Raw genomic sequence first — 17,053 nt, 5'->3', positions numbered from 1 at the left:
GGCGGGTTTGGTGGAACCTCTGCTATCCACGGGATGTCAATACGTGGTAATGGCCGTAAGGACGGTGAAGGCCATAACGTGCCTCTATAAACGCATGACTGCGGAGGTTCAGACCCCACTAGCAGTTCTGAAGGCGAAATGGGAGGCGGATTTATTGATGGAGATCCCTGAGACGGCGTGGTCTGGGATAGTAGAGTGGGCCTGGAAAGGTACGTGCAATGCGAGGTTCCAGCTGGTACATTTTTACGTCCTACACAGAGCATACTTAACCCCTGACAAGCTCCATAGGTATTTCCCGACACACTCAGCGGCCTGCCCACCCTGTCCGGCAGAGGTGGCTGATTTCCAACACATGTTCTGGTCCTGCCCGGCTCTGGGCTCCTTTTGGAGGGGGGTGGTCGATGAACTGCGGGCGATCACTGAGAGGGATTTGCAACACACAATGGCACACTGCGTTCTACACTGGTTCCCACACACATCAAAAAACAAAATCACTAGTAAATTCCTGGACCTGGGTCTGCTGCTAGCGAAGAGAGCCATAACGTCCAAATGGAAAGCAAATAGGGGGTCCACAGTGGAGAGATGGCAGGTGGAGCTCGCTAAATGGGCCAGCTGTGAGGGGGTGGTACGTCTGCAACTGGCGATTAGGACAGGCTCTGATGCTGCTCTGGAGAGGGCCCGGGCCTGGGAACGGCTGGTACTGGAACTCACGCTGCGGGCCTCTGACAGCGAGGACTCCCCCGTGGGTAGCCCTGGCCCTTAGGCACTGCGGCTTAGGTGAGTGCTCAGCCCATTTCCCTCCTGGGATCGCCCCGCGTCCCACGTGTTGACTGCACTTTCCTGCTGATTAATCCTGATTGTCGGTCTCGGACCTGCTATGCCCGTGTGGACTCGGGCTTGCTCTTGTGGACCTCTGACACACCAGGGGGGGAGGGGTGGGAGAGGGGGGTGGGATAGGGGGATAAGGGGGTAGGGGATGGTTGGGGTTAGGGGGGCAGAAATGGGAGGGGGTAGTAGGATGTTTGGAATTGTTTAGGGCTCGCGGGACCAGGTGCAGGGGGACCTGGATGGTTGGAAATGCAGCTTTATGTACTACCTGGTAAACAGTTCTTTAAGTGTACCCTTACAGATCCTAGCGAATAATACTCTACTGTGTACTGCCGCTCGACCTCCGGGGTGCGAGCTAAATGGCTGTGTTAGACTAAGGTTACCACTTCGGAACTTTTGTATCATGTCTACCAGATATTATCCTCGTAGGCGATTTGATTGTACTCATATTACTGCTGCAATAAAAATTCTTTCCAAAAAAAAAAAAATTGAGGTTTACTATTGTGACATGCCTCAAAATGCCTCGCAACTGGGTAACTCTGATCTTTATACATACATACATATATATATATATATATATATATATATATATATATATATATATATATATATATATATATTCCAAAATAATGACGAAGTTCTGCCTGCGCCTCTTTGACAATGGCGGGCCTCGACTGTGTTTCGTCTTACCCCTTTAGATCCAAGAAAACACTGTCTCTTTCCTTCACACGACAGAAAGTCAAGGCCAAATTTAGCTTGTTAAGTGATTTTATTCGGCAACAACACCCAACGCGTTTCCCAGCCTTCGCCGCTTGCTCACAGTGAAGGCTGGGAAACGCGTTGGGTGTTGTTGCCGAATAAAATCACTTAACAAGCTAAATTGGGCCTTGACTTTCTGTCGTGTGAAGGAAAGAGACAGTGTTTTCTTGGATATATATATATGTATATATATATATATATATATATTCACTAAAAAAAACATAGGTTTCACACCAGTTATAGTTAGGAATTAGCATTTAAAAAAACTATTAAATTCACTGAAAAAACCATAGGTTTCACACCAGTTATATTTAGCTGGAAATTTTACTGACATAAAACCATTGAAATTCCACGTTATAGTTAGTTGGACTCACTATAACTTGCGCGTGTAATGCACTGCTGATGACGTCACATATTACATCACTCATGACATGGTCAGTGACATCACTCATGACATCACTGATGACACCATCCAGTGAATGTGTGCCTTTCTGAAAAATAGTATATGTATATGTAAAGGTCAATGGAAGAATAAATGTTTAAATAAGTGTCTTAATGGATGTTTTAAAAAAAAAAATTTGATTGGTTAACTGGCTTATTAAGTGTATTTTAGTGAATACATATATTAGCGAATATTGTTTAAATATTTAAATGTTTGTATCAGTGTTTCACTTTGTGTATAAGTGGCTGCATGGGTTGGTGAGTAGCTACATGTGTGTGTATATGGGTTATTAGATGTTTTTTTAAGTATCAGTATGAGTGTCTGTATGGTTTGGTGGGGATATTACTTAGCACATAGATGCATCAATGACTGACTCACTGTTTGTATGTGTTTGGAAGACGGCATATGTGCAGGAATGTATGGATGGATGAGTGTGTATATGTGTGTGTTAGTGAGTGAATGACTGTCTCACTAGTGTCTTTATCAGTAACTACATATGTTTTAATCTAGTATATGTGAGTTTTGATGTATATAAGTGAGTATATGTGAGAGTGAGAGATTGTAAGAGTTCCTGTTTAAATAAGTATGTGTTTCTATAAGTGATTGTTTAAGAGAGTAGGTATGTGTAAGGTTCCTTAGAAGTAAGGTGGTAGTGTGTGTATAGCTGTATATGCAAATAAATGGATGATCAATAGTTTATTTGCATGTGTGAGTATGTGTGTGAGCAACTTTTGGAAGACTGTCGATGTGTTACCAGTTATAGTTAGGTGGAAATTTTACTGACATAAAACCAATGAAATTCCCACGTTATAGTTAGTTGACTCACTATAACTTGCGCGTGTAATGCACTGCTGATGACATCACATATTACATCACTCATGACATGGTCAGTGACATCACTCATGACATCACTGATGACAGCATCCAGTGAATGTGTGTCTTTCTGAAAAATAATTTTCAGTGAATTTAATAGGTTTTTTAAATGCTAATTCCTAACTATAACTGGTATGAAACCTATGGTTTTTTCAGTGAATTTCATAGGTTTTTTAAATGCTAATTCCTAACTATAACTGGTGTGAAACCTATGGTTTTTTCAGTGAATTTCATAGGTTTCATAGGTTTTTTACCTGCTAATTCCTAACTTTTTATACAAACTCATACCTATGTGTTTTTTAGTGAATTTCTAAGGTTATTTTTTCGCAAATATTTATAGCTTAGAAAGGTATGTTTTTCTAAAAATGAATCCTATATTGTATATGAAAATTATATATATTTTTTTAAAAAAGTATATTCTTTTTTTTTATATTTCACTCTGGTGCGCTCCCGGTACGCGTACCGGTCAGCGCCCCGGTGCGCGTACCAACAAAAAAAAGAAAAAAAAAGGAGTTAGCATGAGGAATAAGAAAAAAAGAGAGTGGTATAAAGAGAAAGCGAGCTAGAGGGAGAAACACAGAGGGACTGTGTAAGAGATAGTAAAACAGAGAAAAGGTATAATAGGAAGTAACTGAGAAAAGGAAAAGGAATAAGGGAGCAAAAGAAGAGAAGAAAGAGGAAGAAAACTAAAGCAAAGGTACATTTGGAAAAAAAATTGACAGAAAACTTCAACTACTTTGAAGAAGGTAAGTTGTTAATTTGAAAGGAGAACTATGTTATGCACTGTTAAGTTAATTTGGGAAAACGTTTTCAGATAGTTATATACTGTCCCTCTGTAAGAGTTAGACATTGAGAAAGGCTTGTTTATTATAATTATCGATTGAGTTAGGCTTCTCCGGTATAATTATGAATTTACTTAGGCTTCATCACAGTCACTTTTTAATAGTTCTACTTCCTGCCTGAAACCATGCACTGCCCAAAGATAACTTCACTGTTAAAAACTCACAAGTACCTGTCTGAACTTAAACCCAACAGTGCCCTATCTCTACTGATATATTTATTTTTTATGCAATTTACAGCAAGAAAATGGAAGCACAACAAAATGAAAATAAATATTTATTTGAAATTAATATGGAAAACAATCCTAAGGAAGGCAAAGATGAAATAGACTTTTTGGATCACACTGTAGACCAAGACTTAATTAAATGTGTTGAAGAAATTGAATCATGGAATGAAAAGGAGGACATACCTGATGAATTAATGTTACAAATTATTTTAGATTTTGAAAAATCACAACAATAAATATAAATCTAAAAAGTAAAAATTGTTTGAGACATTATTCTTTTTTATATGTAAATTATGAAATAGTAACAAAATAGATATAATATAAAGTGAGACTTAAAATATACTGTGCAACTTTTTTGTGTTACATAGTAAGTTTGCTCATAGTTACTTCCTTTCTCCCACTATATTATCTCCAATCTGTATTTAACATCTCTTTATCATCTCCTGCCTCCATATTGTTTCTGCTTTCCTGACAGACTATGGTATGAATTCCATAAACCACAATAACTTCTGTAACAACATGCAAAATATCTACAAAGGAGACAGTGTATATTAAATTTTAGACTCTGCATTGGTACCTACATGTTGGTACTTAAATAAAAAACAAAAAGAACAATTAATAAACATACAATATTTGAAAAGTCTATCATTCTTTTTTCCCCATAGTACGCTCCCCGGTACGCTTCCCGGTGCGCGTGCCGGGCGCTCCCCCCGCAAAAAAAAAGAAAAACAAAAAATTTGTTTTGGCCCGCGGGGCCCTTTTAAAGCCCCCACATCAAACCTAGGGGGTCAGGGAGGGTCTACTCTGCCCCCTTATGGTCATTTCCCCCTTTGTTTTGGCCACCTCTCATGTCTCGATCCTACCGAGACACAAGATGGCGGCCGCTCCGGACTGTTTAGAATGTTTACAGACATCCGACAGCCAATCAGCTTTCCGTGCGCAAGACGCGTGTCGTGCCCGGAGTGCTCCCCGGTGCGCGTACCGGGGCGCGCTTACAGATATATATATTTTTTTTAACCTAAATTACTCAAAATCCACTGGAGCACATATCTTGAGACATAGCAAAGGCACATCGGGCTACCAGTTCCTACAATTTTGCCAAGTTTGGTGGAAATCCATTCAGCCGTTCGGGCTAAAAGTGAGGTCGACCGCCCTATGGAGACGAAACGCGTCATGGCGGCAGCGCTGGCTCTCAGAAAATAAAACACTTTTTACCAGCACTTTTTGGGTCCGCTTTTTTTTGATAAAGACTTGGAGACTTGCTGTTCCGTGCAACAAGGTTCGCTATATATATATATATATATATATATATATATATACACACTCGCAGCCCGGCCCGGCGTTGCCCGGGGCAGAAGGGGGCTGGGGGCAGCATTTTAGGTTTTAGTGCAGTCCCGGCCGGACCCCCGCCCGCCTGCCCTGACATTGCCTAGAACGCCTCCCGCCCCCCGCCCGCCTGCCTCCCGCCTCCTGCCCGCCTGCCTCCTGCCTCCCACCTGCCTGCCTCCCGCCTGCCTGACTCCCGCCCGCCCGCCTGCCTCCTGCCTCTGCCTTACCTGAGTCGCGCTCCGGACTTCACCGCCACTCCCGGGCCCCCGCCCGCCCCGACATTGCCGGACCGCGTCCCGCCTCCTGCCTCGCCTTACCTGAGCCGCTGCTCCTCCCCGAGCTCCGGACTTCACCGCCACTCCTCGCCGCTCGTCACTGCTCCTCCCCGTCTGTCGTCATCATGCACGTGTAGGTCGCGGTCAGCGCTACGTCGCGGCCGCCGCTAGATGCACTGCTGATGACGTCACATATTACATCACTCATGACATGGTCAGTGACATCACTCATGACATCACTGATGACACCATCCAGTGAATGTGTGCCTTTCTGAAAAATAGTATATGTATATGTAAAGGTCAATGGAAGAATAAATGTTTAAATAAGTGTCTTAATGGATGTTTTAAAAAAAAAAATTTGATTGGTTAACTGGCTTATTAAGTGTATTTTAGTGAATACATATATTAGCGAATATTGTTTAAATATTTAAATGTTTGTATCAGTGTTTCACTTTGTGTATAAGTGGCTGCATGGGTTGGTGAGTAGCTACATGTGTGTGTATATGGGTTATTAGATGTTTTTTTAAGTATCAGTATGAGTGTCTGTATGGTTTGGTGGGGATATTACTTAGCACATAGATGCATCAATGACTGACTCACTGTTTGTATGTGTTTGGAAGACGGCATATGTGCAGGAATGTATGGATGGATGAGTGTGTATATGTGTGTGTTAGTGAGTGAATGACTGTCTCACTAGTGTCTTTATCAGTAACTACATATGTTTTAATCTAGTATATGTGAGTTTTGATGTATATAAGTGAGTATATGTGAGAGTGAGAGATTGTAAGAGTTCCTGTTTAAATAAGTATGTGTTTCTATAAGTGATTGTTTAAGAGAGTAGGTATGTGTAAGGTTCCTTAGAAGTAAGGTGGTAGTGTGTGTATAGCTGTATATGCAAATAAATGGATGATCAATAGTTTATTTGCATGTGTGAGTATGTGTGTGAGCAACTTTTGGAAGACTGTCGATGTGTTACCAGTTATAGTTAGGTGGAAATTTTACTGACATAAAACCAATGAAATTCCCACGTTATAGTTAGTTGACTCACTATAACTTGCGCGTGTAATGCACTGCTGATGACATCACATATTACATCACTCATGACATGGTCAGTGACATCACTCATGACATCACTGATGACAGCATCCAGTGAATGTGTGTCTTTCTGAAAAATAATTTTCAGTGAATTTAATAGGTTTTTTAAATGCTAATTCCTAACTATAACTGGTATGAAACCTATGGTTTTTTCAGTGAATTTCATAGGTTTTTTAAATGCTAATTCCTAACTATAACTGGTGTGAAACCTATGGTTTTTTCAGTGAATTTCATAGGTTTCATAGGTTTTTTACCTGCTAATTCCTAACTTTTTATACAAACTCATACCTATGTGTTTTTTAGTGAATTTCTAAGGTTATTTTTTCGCAAATATTTATAGCTTAGAAAGGTATGTTTTTCTAAAAATGAATCCTATATTGTATATGAAAATTATATATATTTTTTTAAAAAAGTATATTCTTTTTTTTTATATTTCACTCTGGTGCGCTCCCGGTACGCGTACCGGTCAGCGCCCCGGTGCGCGTACCAACAAAAAAAAGAAAAAAAAAGGAGTTAGCATGAGGAATAAGAAAAAAAGAGAGTGGTATAAAGAGAAAGCGAGCTAGAGGGAGAAACACAGAGGGACTGTGTAAGAGATAGTAAAACAGAGAAAAGGTATAATAGGAAGTAACTGAGAAAAGGAAAAGGAATAAGGGAGCAAAAGAAGAGAAGAAAGAGGAAGAAAACTAAAGCAAAGGTACATTTGGAAAAAAAATTGACAGAAAACTTCAACTACTTTGAAGAAGGTAAGTTGTTAATTTGAAAGGAGAACTATGTTATGCACTGTTAAGTTAATTTGGGAAAACGTTTTCAGATAGTTATATACTGTCCCTCTGTAAGAGTTAGACATTGAGAAAGGCTTGTTTATTATAATTATCGATTGAGTTAGGCTTCTCCGGTATAATTATGAATTTACTTAGGCTTCATCACAGTCACTTTTTAATAGTTCTACTTCCTGCCTGAAACCATGCACTGCCCAAAGATAACTTCACTGTTAAAAACTCACAAGTACCTGTCTGAACTTAAACCCAACAGTGCCCTATCTCTACTGATATATTTATTTTTTATGCAATTTACAGCAAGAAAATGGAAGCACAACAAAATGAAAATAAATATTTATTTGAAATTAATATGGAAAACAATCCTAAGGAAGGCAAAGATGAAATAGACTTTTTGGATCACACTGTAGACCAAGACTTAATTAAATGTGTTGAAGAAATTGAATCATGGAATGAAAAGGAGGACATACCTGATGAATTAATGTTACAAATTATTTTAGATTTTGAAAAATCACAACAATAAATATAAATGTAAAAAGTAAAAATTGTTTGAGACATTATTCTTTTTTATATGTAAATTATGAAATAGTAACAAAATAGATATAATATAAAGTGAGACTTAAAATATACTGTGCAACTTTTTTGTGTTACATAGTAAGTTTGCTCATAGTTACTTCCTTTCTCCCACTATATTATCTCCAATCTGTATTTAACATCTCTTTATCATCTCCTGCCTCCATATTGTTTCTGCTTTCCTGACAGACTATGGTATGAATTCCATAAACCACAATAACTTCTGTAACAACATGCAAAATATCTACAAAGGAGACAGTGTATATTAAATTTTAGACTCTGCATTGGTACCTACATGTTGGTACTTAAATAAAAAACAAAAAGAACAATTAATAAACATACAATATTTGAAAAGTCTATCATTCTTTTTTCCCCATAGTACGCTCCCCGGTACGCTTCCCGGTGCGCGTGCCGGGCGCTCCCCCCGCAAAAAAAAAGAAAAACAAAAAATTTGTTTTGGCCCGCGGGGCCCTTTTAAAGCCCCCACATCAAACCTAGGGGGTCAGGGAGGGTCTACTCTGCCCCCTTATGGTCATTTCCCCCTTTGTTTTGGCCACCTCTCATGTCTCGATCCTACCGAGACACAAGATGGCGGCCGCTCCGGACTGTTTAGAATGTTTACAGACATCCGACAGCCAATCAGCTTTCCGTGCGCAAGACGCGTGTCGTGCCCGGAGTGCTCCCCGGTGCGCGTACCGGGGCGCGCTTACAGATATATATATTTTTTTTAACCTAAATTACTCAAAATCCACTGGAGCACATATCTTGAGACATAGCAAAGGCACATCGGGCTACCAGTTCCTACAATTTTGCCAAGTTTGGTGGAAATCCATTCAGCCGTTCGGGCTAAAAGTGAGGTCGACCGCCCTATGGAGACGAAACGCGTCATGGCGGCAGCGCTGGCTCTCAGAAAATAAAACACTTTTTACCAGCACTTTTTGGGTCCGCTTTTTTTTGATAAAGACTTGGAGACTTGCTGTTCCGTGCAACAAGGTTCGCTATATATATATATATATATATATATATATATACACACTCGCAGCCCGGCCCGGCGTTGCCCGGGGCAGAAGGGGGCTGGGGGCAGCATTTTAGGTTTTAGTGCAGTCCCGGCCGGACCCCCGCCCGCCTGCCCTGACATTGCCTAGAACGCCTCCCGCCCCCCGCCCGCCTGCCTCCCGCCTCCTGCCCGCCTGCCTCCTGCCTCCCACCTGCCTGCCTCCCGCCTGCCTGACTCCCGCCCGCCCGCCTGCCTCCTGCCTCTGCCTTACCTGAGTCGCGCTCCGGACTTCACCGCCACTCCCGGGCCCCCGCCCGCCCCGACATTGCCGGACCGCGTCCCGCCTCCTGCCTCGCCTTACCTGAGCCGCTGCTCCTCCCCGAGCTCCGGACTTCACCGCCACTCCTCGCCGCTCGTCACTGCTCCTCCCCGCCTGTCGTCATCATGCACGTGTAGGTCGCGGTCAGCGCTACGTCGCGGCCGCCGCTAGTTTTAGGGGACTACTTTGTTTGTAAATTTTAATTTTTTAATTCAAGTTTTATTTTTATTTTATGTCACCTATGTCCATCTACACACCCTGAGGATTCCAACAATGTATTGGGTGTGTGGATTGGCGCTGTGGTTCCCGAGTTTACCTTGCCAAAAGATTTCTGTTCTCTCTTTATACTAGTAGTATAGATATATATATCCAATTACCACTCCGGTGAGTGCATCCACAAGAGAAACACAAACTCCTTAATAACTTTGTTCACTGCTGGAAACAGTGACTTTTATTTATATTCGCCAAGAGCGCAAATGCATCGAACAAGGATGACGCGTTTTGGCCAACTGCGTGGCCTTGTTCACATACTTGCGTTGCTCTAAAACGTTGTTTTTTATACACATGTGCAAAAAATCACGTGACTTGGAAAACTACAAATCTCACTGAAAGTGAGGAAATACTGGCGGGTAAAAAACGACAAATTCTACAGTTTTTACTTAACAGAATATCTAGAATTCGTATAGCCTCCAACATTATTCACAATACATTTCTATGATATTTCAAATAAACATGGTGGCAGTATATTGATGACTGTTCAAATACAGATATTGATTTAACATTTGGTCATATATGGTTTTTCTGATTGGATAGTAATGTCTGCCTTAAACAACGACTATTCAAAATTAATTGAAAATGTGAGTGGTAATTTGCAACCAATCTCAACGCCAGCCAAATCTCTTGGTGTTTGGTTTATTTGTGCACAAATGCATATTGTCGCCCCATATTTGAATTTTTTAATAAAAGTTTTTTCAAACCTCCGGTCTTGTATGGTGTGCCCAAAATGCACAAGAATACCCAATCGCCCCCATACAGACCTATTGTTTCAACTATTGGGTCATTAACAGAACCACTGTCGAAGTTTGTAGATGGCTGCCTCTCCCCACTGGTCTGCTGCCTCCCTGCTTATGTCCATGATACTGGACACCTCATTCCGAAAATAGAGGGTCTTAGATTTATTGAAAATACAGACATTCTGGTCTCAATGGACATTGAGGCCTTGTATACGAGTATTCTGCAGGATGGGGCACTACAGGCAGTGAATAAATTCTCCTTGAATGTTTGGTCATTGTTCTTAAAGAACATTTCTTCAAATTTCACAATACTATCTACCAACAGGTCCATGGCATTAGCATGGGCGCAGCTTGTGCCCCTAATGTTGCTAATGCATACATTGGAGTATTTGAGGAGAGATTAATTTACAATGAGATGGCTCCTTTCTTTGAAAATGTTACCAACTATAACCGTTTCATTGATGATATTTTCTTTATTTGGAAGGGCCCAGAGGAGCAACTCCACAAATTCTTACTGTGGATCAATCTCTGTGACCCGCATCTTAGATTCAGTGTTAACACTAGTACGTCTAAAATCGAATTTCTTGATGTTTGGATTCAAGCCACCAACCAGTCCATAGAGGTATCCCTCTATAGTGAATCAACAGCACGGAATACTCTTCTTCTCTACAAAAGTTATCATCATCGGGGCCAGAAGAACAGTATCCCATTTAGCCAGTTCTTAAGACTTCGCCGTAATTGTACTGACATTAATAAATTTGAGGTGCATGCTTCCCAACTTCAGACGAAGTTTTTGAAGAGGGGATACCCTCATAGATTGGTTAGGGACTCCTATAAGAAAGCCAAATATTTTAATCGCGAGGCGCTCTTAAGTCCCAACAAGGAAAAGAAAGAACCGAAATTGGTGGTAGTTACCACTCATTCAAACTTCAATGACAAATTAAGATATATCATCAATTCCCATTGGCATATCTTAAATACAGATAAATCAGTGGAGAAGCTGACCAAACCTATTTTTGCTTTCAGGCGTAATAGGAATTTGAGGAATGCTCTAGTTAGAGTGTCCATACCAGTTACACCTGATCTGAGTCAAAGATCTATTTCAGGCCCCAACCTCATCAAAGGCAGTCACAGATGTGGCAGCTGCCATGCATGTGACTCAGTGATGACTACCCCTGAACTTGTCTGGGGAAAAATAAAGTTCTCATTAAAAGAGATGACTAACAACCGTATAGCCAACGTTATTTATGTCTTACTCTGCCCCTGTCAAAAGGGCTACGTTGGTGAGACAGGAAGACAATTTCGCACACGATTCTGCAAACATAAGTCATCTATTCGCACTCTTCGTACAGGGGCACCTTTAGTTGCCCTTTGGAAGGAATAAGGGCACTCCATCGAAGACCTGAAATGGCTTATTTTGGAACATGTTCACTGCCCTAAAGATGGAAATATTGATGCCCTTAGAGGCAAGAGGGAGCTATTCTGGATGTTCACTGTGCAGACAGCTGCAACATGTCTAAATGAATGTCTTCCTTGGGAAAATGCCATCATTTAAATGCGTTTTCTGATTCCCCCATGTTTATGGTTCTCTCCACTTTATCTGTATTCTGATCTCTGTATTCAGCAATGTAACACTGTTATGATCGCTTTTACAACTTATCTGTCTGTTGTCTATAAAACCAACTCTATGTAACATGCTGTCAAAAAACAAAAGGGGCGTATTACCATCCGTTCGTGAATTTAATTCGGCACCCTTATGTTTACTATGGTTTATCATGTATTTTTTCTTTTTCTTAGTAATGTTCCCTGATGAAGGGCAGTGAGTTATGCCCGAAATGCATTGGATTTCACGCATATAATGCCGCATATATAACAGTGAAATAAGGAAATGAATGAATTGAGAAAAATATGAAGGAAAATATGAAAAAGACTTGAAAATACACTATGTGAATAAAAACATGAAAAAAAACTTTTGAAACAAAAATTGTGTTTACAACCCTCATTTCGCGCTGAGGGGCGACTGAGTGCCTACAGTGTCAATTACAGAGAGCGTGAGACAATTGTACCGCATTCTTGCTGTGTTTTATTCAGAATAAGACTAGATACGCATTATTTATGGTTCCTTGTCAGACCTCTACACCTGGAGTTATCTGTCTGGATGCAATATATTAATTTGGGGATATTTATAAACCATTTTCCAGTCTCTCACTTTGTGAGAGACTGGAAAATCCTCGATAGAAGCGGTCGCTCACTTCACCTCCTCCTCACTCGAGTCCTTGACATAGCGCTTCAATTCTGCTAAGTACCTTTTCGTTGCGCACTGCTAGACGCTGTGGGCCTCTTTGCTTTGAAAACTGCTGAATGTATTTGGCGCTTTGCTTTGCCTTTGAAAACAGCTGAGTGTATTTGGCGATTTGCTTTGCCTTTGAAAACTGCTGAGTGTATTTGGCGCTTTGCTTTTGAAAACTGCTGAATGTAATTGGCGCTTTTACAACTACGTAGCGCACTGCGGGGCTTTGGCTCACCTTACTGTCTATGTATTAATTGCTGTGGGCTTTACCTCGCTTCCTGCCATTTTTAATTCCCTCGCTTTGGGCTCTGTGTATTATCTGCTTGCACAATCCATAGCGCCCTCATCGTTACCTTAGCGCTTTGTACCACTAGAAACTTGTGCATTATTCGTCCCCTGAACGCTCCATCTTGGCCAATTTCGACGTGCCCCTCGCAGCATTTGTTGTTATTGTTGCTGCCATTTTGTCTGCTGTGACGTCCCACACCACCTCCCACACCATGATCCCGCCCCCCCAGCTGACCCTCCCACTCACTGTAGCTACACACCGACCGTATCCCATCGGAGAGCTGTGACCGCCATATCCTCGATAGAAGCGGTCGCTCACTTCACCTCCTCCTCACTCGAGTCCTTGACATAGCGCTTCAATTCTGCTAAGTACCTTTTCGTTGCGCACTGCTAGACGCTGTGGGCCTCTTTGCTTTGAAAACTGCTGAATGTATTTGGCGCTTTGCTTTGCCTTTGAAAACAGCTGAGTGTATTTGGCGCTTTGCTTTGCCTTTGAAAACTGCTGAGTGTATTTGGCGCTTTGCTTTTGAAAACTGCTGAATGTAATTGGCGCTTTTACAACTACGTAGCGCACTGCGGGGCTTTGGCTCACCTTACTGTCTATGTATTAATTGCTGTGGGCTTTACCTCGCTTCCTGCCGTTTTTAATTCCCTCGCTTTGGGCTCTGTGTATTATCTGCTTGCACAATCCATAGCGCCCCCATCGTTACCTTAGCGCTTTGTACCACTAGAAACTTGTGTATTATTCGTCCCCTGAACGCTCCATCTTGGCCAATTTCGACGTGCCCCTCGCAGCATTTGTTGTTATTGTTGCTGCCATTTTGTCAGCTGTGACGTCCCACACCACCTCCCACACCTTGATCCCGCCCCCCAGCTGACCCTCCCACGCTCCGCCCCCTCCACCATCCATTTATGGCCAATGCCCCCACGCGCAGCGTCCACGCGCTACGGCCACGCCGAAGGTGCGCCAAAGGTAAGCCCGTCTACGCCCGTCTGCGCCTGGACCGCGCCCAGCGCCATAGCCCCTGGTCCTCGTATGGCCCACCCTTCCCGCATTACTTATGATGCCACCACCCTCCTAGCCCTTAACCCTGGCCGCTCCCCCATCTGCATCCAAGCCGCTCCTGGACACACCCATGGACCCTTTTCCTGCTACTCCTGCAAGTTCGACGGCACCAAGAACAACTCCTTATCCACGAACACACAACAGATATCCGATCCCAACCACCTACATTGCATCTTGCTCAATACCCGCTCGGTCCACAGACACGCCATTGACCTCTGGAATCTACTCGACACCATCTCTCCGGACGTCGCCTTCCTAACAGAAACATGGATGAATGCCTCTTCAGCCCCAGACATCACCATTGCCATCCCGGAAGGCTATAAGATCATTCGCAAGGACCGTACCGGCCACACAGGAGGAGGCATCGCTATCGTCCATAAGAAATCCATCCGCATCTCAACCAGCTCAGACGTCAATCTCGCCAACTCTGAACACCTTCACTTCCAGATCCACATCGACCCCAAGACCACACTCAGAGGCACCCTCCTTTACAGGCCACCAGGACCCCGTGCACAATTTAGTGAAGACATCACGGACTACATCACTCCACACGCGCTCCCCTCCAAGGACTACATCCTTTTGGGAGACCTCAACTTTCACCTTGAGAAGAACAACGACCACAACACCACCACCCTTATGGACAACCTCGCAAACCTCGGACTTAAACAACTTGTCACTACCCCCACCCACATCGCAGGTCACACACTCGACCCTATCTTCACCTCCAGCAAGCATGTTTCCTTCAGCCACACCACAGCTCTCCTTTGGACTGACCACAGCTGCGTTCACTTCACCTACAACAAGCCCACATCCAACAACCACCCCCAACCCACTCTGCAAAGAAACTGGAACAAAATCACCATCGACCAGATCTCCTCATCGCTTCTTCAAAAGCCCCCCGCCCACTCCTCAAACCCAGACCAAGCAGCCACCAACCTCACCCAATGGTTATCCAACAGCGCCGACATCCTAGCACCACTGAAAAAACGACAAATCAAACTAGGCAGCAAGAAGGCCTCCTGGTTCAACGATGACCTTAAAAAATCCAAGAAACTCTGTCGCTCCCTCGAGAAGGCCTGGAAAAAAGACCCAAACACCAGCACCAGGGACGCCTTCAAAAACGCCACCCGCATACACCACCAACTAATCCGAAATGCCAAGAAAGCAGCCTTCAAGGACCGTCTAGATAACAACGCCCACAACAGCAAGGAATTATTCAACATCGTCAAGGAATTTACCAACCCCTCAGCCAACTCCAACGACATCACCCCCTCCCAAGCCCTCTGCGACTCCCTAGCCTCATTCTTCCACAACAAAATTGCAGACATCCACAACAGCTTCGACAACCAACCCGGAGACCAACCCACCCAAGCCCCTGCAGGACCCCCACCCCCCCTGAACATCCTCAATGACTGGAAGCCAATCTCCACGAGGACACCATCCGCCTGATGAACTCTATCCACTCAGGATCCCCCACAGACCCTTGCCCTCACCACATCTTTAACAAAGCAGACTCAATTATTGCACCGCACCTCCGAGACGTCATCAACTGCTCCCTCAACTCCGCAACCTTCCCGGAAAGCTGGAAACATGCCGAACTCAGCGCCCTCCTGAAGAAACCCACAGCTGACCCCACCGAACTCAAAAACTATCGCCCTATCTCACTCCTTCCATTCCCGGCCAAAGTCATCGAGAAAGCTGTCAACAACCAGCTCGCCGCATTCCTCGAAACCAACAAATCACTCGTCTCCTCACAGTCCGGCTTCCGAGCCAAGCACAGCACCGAAACCGCCCTCATCGCAGCAACAGACGACATTCGAACTCTACTGGACAATGGAGACACTGTCGCCCTCATCCTCCTCGACCTCTCCGCAGCCTTCGACACAGTCTGCCATAGCACCCTTCTACAGCGCCTCAAAAACATCAGAATCCAAGGAAAAGCACTGGAATGGATCACCTCGTTCCTCTCCGGAAGAACCCAGAGAGTCCGCCTTCCACCATTCAAGTCAGAGGCTACTGAAGTCATCTGCGGCGTACCTCAAGGGTCCTCACTCAGTCCCACCCTCTTCAACGTTTACATGAGCCCCCTCGCGACCATCGCACAACAACATAACCTCAACATCATCTCCTACGGCGACGACACTCAACTGATCCTATCACTCACCAGAGACCCTAACACGGCTAAAACCAACCTACACGAAGAAATGAAAGAAGTAGCCGAATGGATGAAGCACAGCCGTCTGAAACTGAACTCAGACAAAACAGAAGTCCTCATCTTAGGTACCTCCCCCTCCGCCTGGGACGACTCTTGGTGGCCAGAGGCCCTTGGAAAAGCACCCATCCCGACGGACCACGCACGGAACCTGGGCGTCATCCTGGATTCCTCACTCTCGATGAACAGACAAGTCAACGCCGTTTCTTCATCTTGCTTCAACATTCTTCGCATGCTCAAAAAAACATTTCGCTGGATCCCTACCGAAACTAGAAAAACAGTCACCCACGCTCTGGTCACGAGCCGACTGGACTACGGAAACACCCTCTACGCCGGCATCACCGCAAAACTCCAGAAAAAACTACAACGCATCCAGAACGCTTCAGCCAGGCTCATATTAGACATTCCGCGTAAAGAACACATCTCTGATCACCTGAAAAACCTACACTGGCTCCCCGTCAATAAGAGGATCACCTTCCGGCTCCTAACCCACGCACACAAAGCACTCTACGAAATCGGACCCGAATGCCTCAACACACGACTATCCTTCTACACCCCCTCCCGCCAGCTACGATCCTCCAACCAAGCCCTTGCCACTGTACCTCGCATCAACAAAACCACCATGGGAGGTAGATCCTTCTCCTACCTAGCAGCTAAAACTTGGAACTCACTTCCCACTCACCTTCGCCTTACTCAGAACCACCTAGGATTCAGAAAACAACTCAAAACGTGGATATTCGACAAGTAACTCCCACCCCTCTTCAAGCGCCTTGAGACCCTCTGGGTATGTAGCGCGCTATACAAATCTTTTGACTTGACTTGACTTCATCATTCTCCACATCGCCCTTT

The 17,053-nt window shown here is 43.8% G+C and overlaps 1 protein-coding gene across 1 annotated transcript in view; it reads right to left on the bottom strand.

Annotated features, from left to right (window-relative positions):
• Positions 1–1,207: 1,207 nt before the first annotated feature.
• Positions 1,208–17,053, bottom strand: part of LOC147696989 (uncharacterized) — a 37,411-nt gene continuing 21,565 nt past the window's right edge. Inside the window, exon 3 of the mRNA XM_086936099.1 lies at positions 1,208–1,297. Within this exon, the coding sequence (XP_086792225.1) occupies positions 1,208–1,297 (90 nt within the window). The remainder of the gene's footprint in view (positions 1,298–17,053) is intronic.

The sequence above is a fragment of the Lissotriton vulgaris genome, chromosome 8, assembly GCF_964263255.1.
Source record: "Lissotriton vulgaris chromosome 8, aLisVul1.2, whole genome shotgun sequence".
NCBI classification, from domain to species: Eukaryota; Metazoa; Chordata; class Amphibia; order Caudata; family Salamandridae; genus Lissotriton; species Lissotriton vulgaris.
The sequence above is the reverse complement of the archived record's forward strand: the minus strand, read 5'-3'. Positions and strand labels throughout refer to the sequence as shown.